At 36.4% G+C, this 9,857-nt stretch overlaps 1 protein-coding gene across 6 annotated transcripts in view; it reads left to right on the top strand.

Annotated features, from left to right (window-relative positions):
* LOC132008037 (histone demethylase UTY-like) overlaps window positions 1-9,857 on the top strand; it is a 192,547-nt gene that overhangs the window by 82,647 nt on the left and 100,043 nt on the right. For all 6 annotated transcript variants that reach the window (XM_059386438.1, XM_059386437.1, XM_059386436.1 and 3 more), the window contains exons 5-6: window positions 543-601; window positions 3,696-3,816. In XM_059386438.1, coding sequence (XP_059242421.1) covers window positions 543-601; window positions 3,696-3,816 — 180 coding nt within the window. The remainder of the gene's footprint in view (window positions 1-542; window positions 602-3,695; window positions 3,817-9,857) is intronic.

Here is a 9,857-nt window from a genome sequence, read left to right as displayed (position 1 = left end):
TTTTTTTTTTTTAAATAAAGATTTTATTTATGTATTTGACAGAGAGAGATCACAAGTAGGCAGAGAGGCAGGCAGAGAGAGAGGAAGGGAAGCAGGCTCCCTGCTGAGCAGAGAGCCCGACGTGGGACTCGATCCCAGGACCCTGAGATCATGACCTGAGCTGAAGGCAGTGCTTAACCCACTGAGCCACCCAGGCGCCCCAAGATTTCAGTTTTTATTTGAGAGAGAGAATGAGAGAGGGAGAGAGAGCATGAGAGGGGAGGGGTCAGAGGGAGAGGCAGACTTCCAGCTGAGCTAGGAGCCTGATGGGGTACTCCAGGATCATGACCTGAGCCAAATGAAGGTAGTGGCTTAACTAACTGAGCTACGCAGGTGCACTTTCATTGTTTCTTTTAAGTGTATTACAATATGTGGTAGAATTTTGAGAACATAAAAAGCACGTCGTATGTACTAGATTTCTAAATAATCTAAGAGATAGATGTAAAAATTTTTACTGTGGAATTTCTTTTCTTTTCTTCTTTTTTTTTTTTTTTTTTTAACAGAATGCTGCCTTTTTGTATGGCCTTGGTTTGGTTTACTTCTACTATAATGCATTTCACTGGTAAGTTGAATTTAAACTTTGTGTTTCAACTTAGTGTGTATGTGTATGTGTTAAACACAGTATTTTACAGCTTGGCTTACCCTCATTGCCTCCATTCAGGAAATCTGCTAACACCTTGTGATCACCAAAAATTCGTAACTTGATTATAAACTCTCAATACCTACAGTTAGGAATAGTGAAACCATTCCTCCATTGTTGAGTAACTGATAGTCGTATGTAAGATCTTGTAAAGTACAGGAAATTCTTTGGGTCTTGTCCTTGTTTGTTTTCATTTAAGCTATATGAGAATCTGAGAGTAAATTGCCAGTGTTTTATAATCACATTGGATGGATCCTTTGAATATTTTTTTACAGAAATCGTATACATTCATTGACCAGTTTTTGTTATGGTTTCCTAAAGTTGGAGATTTTGCTTTTAGTTCGATGACTTTCCCTGCTGTTACTATTCTTGATCTTTGGCTTTTGGGCTATTTAAAAGGGCTGCTTTGTTTGTTAAGTAAACTTACAAATTAGAGATGCTATAAGTTTTTTTCTACTAAATTACATATTGCTTTGAGTATTCTTAAACTTAAGCTAAGTACTTTCCTTTAGATGAATAAACTTTCATCCTTTAGATGAAAAACCTATACTGAGTAGATTAGGATGATTTTAATTAAATTCTCTATAAATTTCTTACAGATCCTAGTCATAGAAATTTTTTTTTCAAGATTCTATTTATTTGACAGAAAAAGATCACAGGTAGGCAGAGAGGCAGGCAGAGAGAGAGAGAGAGAGAGAGAGAGAAAAGCAGGATCCTTGCTGAGCAAAGAGCCCAAGAGAGAGAGAGAAAAGCAGGATCCTTGCTGAGCAAAGAGCCCAATGTGGGACTCGATCACAGGACCCCAAGATCATGACCTGAGCCGAAGGCAGCGGCTTAGCGCACTGAGCCACCCAGGTGCCCCTAGTCACAGAATTTTTAATTCTAAACTTTAGAACTAGTTATGTCCTTTAAAGATCGCTTGATTTTAAAACTCTTATTGTTGATAACGGTAAGTAAGATGTGTATATTTTTATTTCTTCTTACATAATCATATTTAGTGGTAAAAACCAGCCTTATGTTGAGGACCCTAATCTTAATACGTATTCTACTAAAAGAAAAAAAGTGGCATCATTTGTACATAATGACATTAGGTTCATAGCCTTCTGATCACTTAAAAATGGGAAGACAGGGGCGCCTGGGTGGCTCAGTGGGTTAAAGCCTTTGCCTTCCGCTAAGTTCATGATCCCAGAGTCCTGGGATCGAGCCCGGCATTGGGCTCTCTGCTTGGCAGGGAGCTTGCTTCCTCCTCTCTCTCTCTGCCTGCCTCTCTGCCTACTTGTGATGTCTGTCTGTCAAATAAATAAATAAATAATTTTTTTTTTTTTTAATGGGAAGACATTCGAAGGTTATAGAAGTGAGAGGTGGGACTTAGAAAATTTTGGAAGAGATCTATTTAGAAATAAGACTATAAGTCACACTAAAGGAATAATTTGTACTTTGATGTTTCTTAAGATGACTTAAGTTACTTACAGTTAAGATGACAATTTAAATCATTACTTACAGTTCTTTGTGCTAGTAAATACAGTCATTTTGGCCAGCCACAAGAGATTTAGAGGAAATCCAAGGTAAGTCTGAAAACAAAGAACTGTAATGTTTAGTAGTAGCGAGGTTTCTATATACCTTATGTTGCATAATTTTCACATAGCTATGATAACTCATAAGCCTTAAAATGAATATAAGAACATAAAGTTAGAAGGGATATAAATGAGTGTAGGTTGAAAATACTGCTTTTAATATTGTGTATGACAATGTTGGTGTGAATGATGAATGTAAATTTTGATAATTTATTTTTAAGTGATGTTTATATGTTTTTTCCTACCTTTTAAAATGCTTAATTTTGTAATAAGTGTATGCAGAAACACACTACTTTAAAAGTAGGAACCTGACCCAAAAGGATTTACTAAAGACATGTTTTCTGTAGCTTACTTTATTATGAGTTTGTTTTATAATACATATTGTAAAATGTGTGTTAATTGAATTATGTTATCGATAAAGATTCCAATCAACAATAGGCTATTAATAATTAGGTTTTGGGTAGTAAAAAGTGGTAAGTGGATTTTCTTGTTCTGATGGGAGTTGGTGCCCCTCATCCCTGCATTGTTTAAGGGTTAGTTGTAATTGAGATTCAAAAATCTTTAAAGCTTGTATCATACTCTGTTTTTTCTTTTTTGAGGAGATAATAATTCACATAGATGAAATGCTAAAAAATATTCAAAATACATCTGGCCTATATTTTTCTCTACTCATAATCAAAACATTAAAAAAACAATAATTAAGGTGGTACAGAATTCAACAAAGATAGATAGACAAATGAACATTGACATAGATGAGGAAAGAAGCAGTCTCACAAATACAGGTTCTTGATTAATGACAAAAGTGTACTCCATTGCTATTGGGATAATAAAATTTATGGAAAAGACTGTATTGTAGGAATTCCATATGGAAGTAGTAAATACTAACTTCTATATGTAACACATTATACCAGTGATAGTTTCCAAGGGGAATGTATAAAAAAATGTGGTGGGGAAAAAGGGAAGTTTCTAAAAGTAGATTTATATGGAGCTGTAAAGAATGAAGATTAACATTCTTATCCTGTTGCTGTTTTAAAAATGTTCCTACCATTTGCTGTCTGACATGCTTCGCAAACATTTAAATTAGTATTTTCATTGAAAATGTTATGAACCCTTTAAAAATTGTTGAATGATTTGTAAATTTTGAGAAAAAAAATAGACTAAGATTCCATAACTTTAAAATGGCCGTTAGTGATGTTTTTATAAAGTTGTAATTTCTGTTAAAATTGTGTAACCAGAATGTTCCTGGACTGCCAGGAAAAGTACATGTAAATATTAGAACCTTAGATTCTTTTCTTTTTTTTAAGATTTTATTTATTTATTTGACAGAGATCACAAGTAGGCAGAGAGGCAGGCAGAGAGGAAGGAAAGCAGGCAGCGGCTTAACCCACTGAGCCACCCAGGCTCCCCAGAACCTTAGATTCTTTTTTGTCTTTGTTTTTTAGGGCAATTAAAGCATTTCAGGAGGTGCTTTATGTTGATCCCAGTTTTTGTCGAGCCAAGGAAATTCATTTACGACTTGGGCTTATGTTCAAAGTAAACACAGACTATGAATCTAGTTTAAAGGTAGGTGTCTTGGGTTTTTTTGGGATACTCACTATTGTGTGTGTGTGTTTGTGTGTGTGTATGTGTTAAATGTTAACAGTATTGAAAAATGTTGGTATTTATACTACCACTAAAAAATTGAATGCATTAAAAAAAAAGAATGCATTTAGGATAGAAACCTAAAGGGTTAAAAAGTGTTGAATTTCAGGGTATTTGAATGGTAAGATTTGCAAAAAAAGTTTTTAGTGTTTTAGATTTTGTTTACTTGGTTTGTTTTTATTTTATCTTTAAAAATGTTTAATCCTAAGCTTTGTTATTATGGAACAGGGTTTTTATTCATTTACGTGTGTAAAATGCTAGCCATCATAAAGACAAAGAGAAGTTGGTTATTGATGCTGTGCCAGTAATCTTTCTGTTAGCCTTCATTTGAGATTGATTAGAAACGTCTCCACTTCTGGCTAGTAGCAAAACTCCTGTCAGAGCAGAATTCAGTAAGAGATTCTTATCTGTTAAGACTGCTAGTTTTTGAGTTAAAATATCCCTGCAAAAAATATATATATATTATTGTTAAACACCTTAATTCTAAAGTAAATACAATTTGTCAAAACTTATGATTTTCCAGTTTCAGGGTTTATGCTACTATTTTATGTTTTCTGAGGTTATTAACGGGATTAGAGTTTCTTTGCATAACAAAAGCATTGCTCTTTGAAAGAATTCAGGTTTCTGGGGAAAAACAACAGATTTTGTGAATGTGACCATTTTGAATGTTTGTTCTTTTCCTGATATAATTCTGTTACAGAATATCTTGGTTGCAAAGGTGGGGTGTGTGTGTGTGTGTGTTGCATATGGCAGGACTTACTCTGAGCTCACTAACATGCAGATGCTAAATAGACATTATTTCAAAATTGTATGTGGGGGGCATCTGGGTGGCTTAATTGTTAGGTGGAGGTCTTTAGCTCAAGTCATGGTCCCTAGGCATGGAATCCTGCTTCTCCTCCTTTCCATCCGCTGCTTGTGTTCTCTGTCTTGCTGTGTCTCTCTGTCAAATAAATAAAATCTTCAAAAAATTTTAAAATTTTAAAAAGAATTTTAAAAGAATAAAAATAAAAAAAATAAAAATATATGTGATTAGGAATCCTGTAAACCACCATTAATGTTATGGACTCAGAAAACAGTTGTATTTATGGCTGGTTTATTTTATTTTATTTTTTAAGATTTTATTTATTTATTTGTCAGAGCGAGAGCGAGCATAGGCAGACAGAGTGGAAGGCAGAGTCAGAGGGAGAAGCAGGCTCCCTGCAGAGCAAGGAGCCCGATGTGGGACTCGATCCCAGGACGCTGGGATCATGACCTGAGCCGTAGGCAGCTGCTTAACCAACTGAGCCACCCAGGCGTCCCTTATTGCTGGTTTTTTTACAGTGAAAGAATACAGGTTAAAATTGTCAAAGAAGAAAGCACAAAAAGATGGAGTCCAGGAGAGTAAGAGTCCTATTTATCGTGTCCCATTGCAGAATCATATGAATAATACTCAATTTTCCCTGTGTGATAACATAACAACCAGGGTCGTTTTATCCAAGCCTTTCCGAGTTTTTTTTCTTTTCCATTGTATGTGTGACGAAGTTTTAGAATATAATTGAGTGGAGTGGAGTCTGGAGCCGACAATCAAGAAAGGATTCTTGAGACCTCTTTGGTTCAAAATGGTGGTTTATTAAACATTGGGACAGGACCCGTGGGCAGAAAGAGCTGCTCTGGAATTTTGAGAAGTGGCCTGTTATATACTTGCAAGTTGGGAGAGGGTTAGGGATAGCATAAATCTCTGAGGAATTTTGGAAGCAAAGTTACCTAATAAAACCTTAGTCATGAGACCCTTCAGATGTATATCGGTGGGCTCTATGCTTCCGGATGATTGCAGCACACATCTTGGAGGGTTTAAAGATAAAGGAAGTTTCCAAAGGAATTTTTATATGTTAAAGTAGACTTACAGGGGGTCAACCTGTCTAGGACTGCCTTTGGCCCTTAGCAAAGTATTAAGGTGAAGGCAGTAGAGTCACTAGAGGAAGGTCACTCTGCGTGTTTCAAGGACTTGTCAGGCAGCACCAGTTAGTAAGGAAGTTTAGTAACTTTTCTTCTGCCTTTGTTTCCCACATTATGTGTATAATCTTGGGCATTGATAATGCAGATACGGACTGACCTTACTGGCTGACCTTACTTAATCAGTCAACAGCAGCTCCTTCTAAGGTCAGACTGACAGCATGTGGCCTCAGGCCCTCAGCAAAAGTAATGGTCTCATAAATCATATGGATGACTCAAGGCTCTGGGTATAGAAGGGCACACTTGTAAGGTAGGATATTCCAAGGATTTATTTTCTTTTTCTTTTTTATTTATTTTCATGTTTTTCAGAATATTTTATTTATTTGAGAGAGAGACCACGAGCAGGGAAAGGGCAGAGGCAGAGGAACAAGCCTATTTCCCTCTGAGCGGGGAGCCCAACATAGGGCTCTACCCAAAAACCCTGGGATCAGGGCCCCACCCCGTGGCCCCTCTTCAAGAATTTAGAGATTATCTCTCAGGATTTGATCAAGGGTCAGACATTTCTCTGAAAGTACAGTGGTCGCACAGTGGACATCTGAATTAGTCCCTTATTATACTCTGTATTCATTCACTGCCTTGATTCTTCACATGTTTAAAGTAATGAATTTAGTTATCTCTGCATTTCAGGAACTTAAAAAAGAATGGTCCTTAGCGCATAAATATTCAGTCAAGAACATAAGAGCCATTGCTGGTAAAGGAAAGAATTTAAATTACATAGTAGCTAGAAAGAAGTATTGTTAAGGAAGAAGTTCAAGGTTAAAATGCAGCAGTGGAATCACATATATCACTTTCATGTTTAGAGGGGCATTTATCAGACTGTATACTATGGGAATTTAGTGGAATTAAAATATAAGTATGGCTGTGACAATTTGAAGATTTTAACCCCTTCTTGACATTCACAGTGTGTATATTAATATATCAAAGATGCAAATATGTCTTATAGTACAAAATTAATTACATTGTTGTTTTTTGGCAACATGTTATTCTATCACAGGTGGAGGTGTTTTTGTTTGTTTTTTGGAGAGTTATTTCAGAGGTGTTCTAGAAAAAACATTGGAAGACCAGAAGAGAACCCAGAAAAGCACTTTTTCTTTTAAATATGGAATGTGTATATAATGTTAGTGAAGAGAAAATAAACTGAATAATAATAATACAGTAGTTAGTACTACTAAGATCATTTTTAAAATTAAAGCTGAGCCATGATTTAATGATTTGGCAATACTTAAAATATCCCTTATTTACACAGAGCATTATTAGATAATGTTCACTAGCTGGTGAAAGCAGTTTTATTTAACTGATGCATAAGGAAAAATGTCCTGTATATGAATTTCCTTAGCCTTAGGTAGGGAGTTCCAAAGCTTCACATGATGTTGATTTTAATAAAAATGTCTTAGATACATGCAACTTTTTCTGTATACTTCTTTCCTTTGTTCAAACTTCTGACAGCTTTCTTTTTCTTTTTTTTTTTTTTTTAAAGATTTTTTTCTTTATTTATCTGACAGAGATCACAAGTAGGCAGAGAGGCAGGCAGAGAGAGAGGAGGAAGCAGGCTCCCCGCAGAGCAGAGAGCCCGATGTGGGGCTCGATCCCAGGACCCTGGGATCATGACCCGAGCCAAAGGCAGAGGCTTAACCCACTGAGCCACCCAGGTGCCCCTCTGACAGCTTTCTGATGCTAAGCTCATCTTTGTGAAAAATAGAATATTGGGATGTGTTTGACCATTAGTCCTTATATGTTATTTCATTTTTATTTCATCTTAGCATTTGCTTTTTAACTTTTTTTTTTGCTTTTTAACTTTTTTAATAGAAATACAGCTTATCTGTTGTGGGACCATTTTAACCACCAGTAAGTTGAATTCAGGAAGAGAAATTAATGTATATTATGATATAATTACTTAGCATTTTTAAATGAATGATGATACGAATCAGAATGAAAATCTCCCTTTAGGAGGTCGTTAATTTTCCTATGTTGGGCTGTAGTAATTTAACCCAGTCTAGCCAGGTGTTTCGTGGTGTAATATATTAGTGTAGAAACTTAAGTCCCAGTTCCACTTTGTTGAAATAATGTCAGTTTATGTCATAATGGTAAACACTAGTTCATGTCTAGACTTAAGCATTAATGGATTCAGTTGTTCAGATATGAAATAAAGGATCCATCTTTTCTTTCTGTTTCTTCTTTGGGCTTTTCCATCTTTGATGTAGGATATTTACCAGGCATGAAAGAAGTGTATTCTTTCTCATATGTTCGTATGTATGGAAGGAGAAAACTAGTGTAACGATGGTGGAATAGAAGTTGAGATATTTATTTATTTATTTATTAAAGATTTTATTTATATGTTTGAGAGAGGGAGGGAGGATGAGAGTAGGGAGGGGCAGAGGGAGAAGCAGATTCTTCTGAACAGGGAGCCCCATGTGAAATTCGATGCCCAGACTCCAACATCATGACCTGAGCCAAAGGCATTTGCTTAACCAACGGAACCAACCAGGTGTCCCAGTAATGGAGATATTTATAGCATTCATCTTCCTGAATTGAAAAAAATTCAGTTTTGTTCAGATGCCATTTTAGTAGCATTTTGCAACAGCTTATCCTAAGAAGCTGTAGTTAAGTTACCTTTCAGTGAAGAAATGAATTCATGGGCTCTAAATTTCCTATGCATGAGTATTTTTTAATGGAAATATAATTTAAGTTAATGAATTTCTTTTAAAGGTTTTATTTATTTGAGAGAGAAATAGAGTGAGAAGAGCCTAAGCAGAGGGAGTGGCAGAGGGTAGAACCGACGCCCCACTGAGTAGACAACCTGATGTGAGGCTCAACCCCCGGGATTCCAGGATCATGACCTGACCTGAAGGCAAAGGCTTAACCAATTGAGACACTGAGGCGCCCCTGAAGATTTTTTTAAAAATATTTTATTTATTTGAGAGAGAGGGAGACAGACAGAAATAGGAACACAGCTAGAGAGCATAAACGTGGAACAGAGGGAAAAGCAGGCTCTCCACAAAATTGATGATTTGTTGAGGGTGTTTTACAGATGTGAAATACTCTCATCCTCTATTTCATGGTTGTTAAATTTTCGAAGATGTATATAACAGGAATAGAAGCTGTTTTTGTTGGGGTCCATTATCAAATGAAGGAGACTGAAACAAAGTGAAAGTTATTCAAAGCTTTATTCTGTGCCAAGCATTAGAAGTCAGACTGACCTGCCAGGGCCGCCTTCGAAGACCCCATCCCGATCTCACAGGCTGGTTTTATAGGGCATAACCACAGACCTCCAGGTCCATGGCTTCTGTTGTTAAGGTGTTTACTCCCGGAATCGATACCCGAACTGACACCAAGAACTGCTGGGCATTTATTCCCAGAATGAAGTCCGTGGTTGTAAACAACAGTATGGCTACCTAGGCAGTATGGAGTTGATCTGCCTAAGCAGGCCCCAATAATTAAACAGGTTTTAACATTAAATCGGCCCTAGCAGTTTCATGAACTTCTGAATTAGACTGCACTGTGCTGTATTGCCTCTTTGCAAGAAGGGAAAAGAACATTAAAAAATTCTTCTTTTTTAAAAGATTTTATTTATTTGTCAGAGAGAGAGAAGCAGGCTCAAGGAGCCCAAAGTGAGACTTGATCCTAGGATGCTGGGATCATGACCTGAGCCGAAGGCGGGTGCTTAACCAACTGAGCCACCCAGGCATCCCTAAAAAATTCTTCTTAAACCAGAATTTCGGATCTGCTTTACAGTTGAAATTGTTTAAATTGCAGTTAACACAGATGATTTTATAGGTAAAATATTGTCATCATATTTCTCATCACATATTGATGTGATTATATTTCATAATCTCATTTGTATTTTTTTTTTAAGATTTTATTTATTTATTTGACAGAGAGAAATCACAAGTAGGCAGAGAGAGAGGGAAGCAGGCTCCCTGCTGAGCAGAGAGCCAGATGCGGGACTCGATCCCAGGACCCTGAGATCATGA

Source organism: Mustela nigripes, unplaced genomic scaffold (assembly GCF_022355385.1).
Source record: "Mustela nigripes isolate SB6536 unplaced genomic scaffold, MUSNIG.SB6536 HiC_scaffold_20, whole genome shotgun sequence".
Taxonomy (NCBI): domain Eukaryota; kingdom Metazoa; phylum Chordata; class Mammalia; order Carnivora; family Mustelidae; genus Mustela; species Mustela nigripes.
This window is presented reverse-complemented; position numbering and strand designations above follow the sequence as displayed.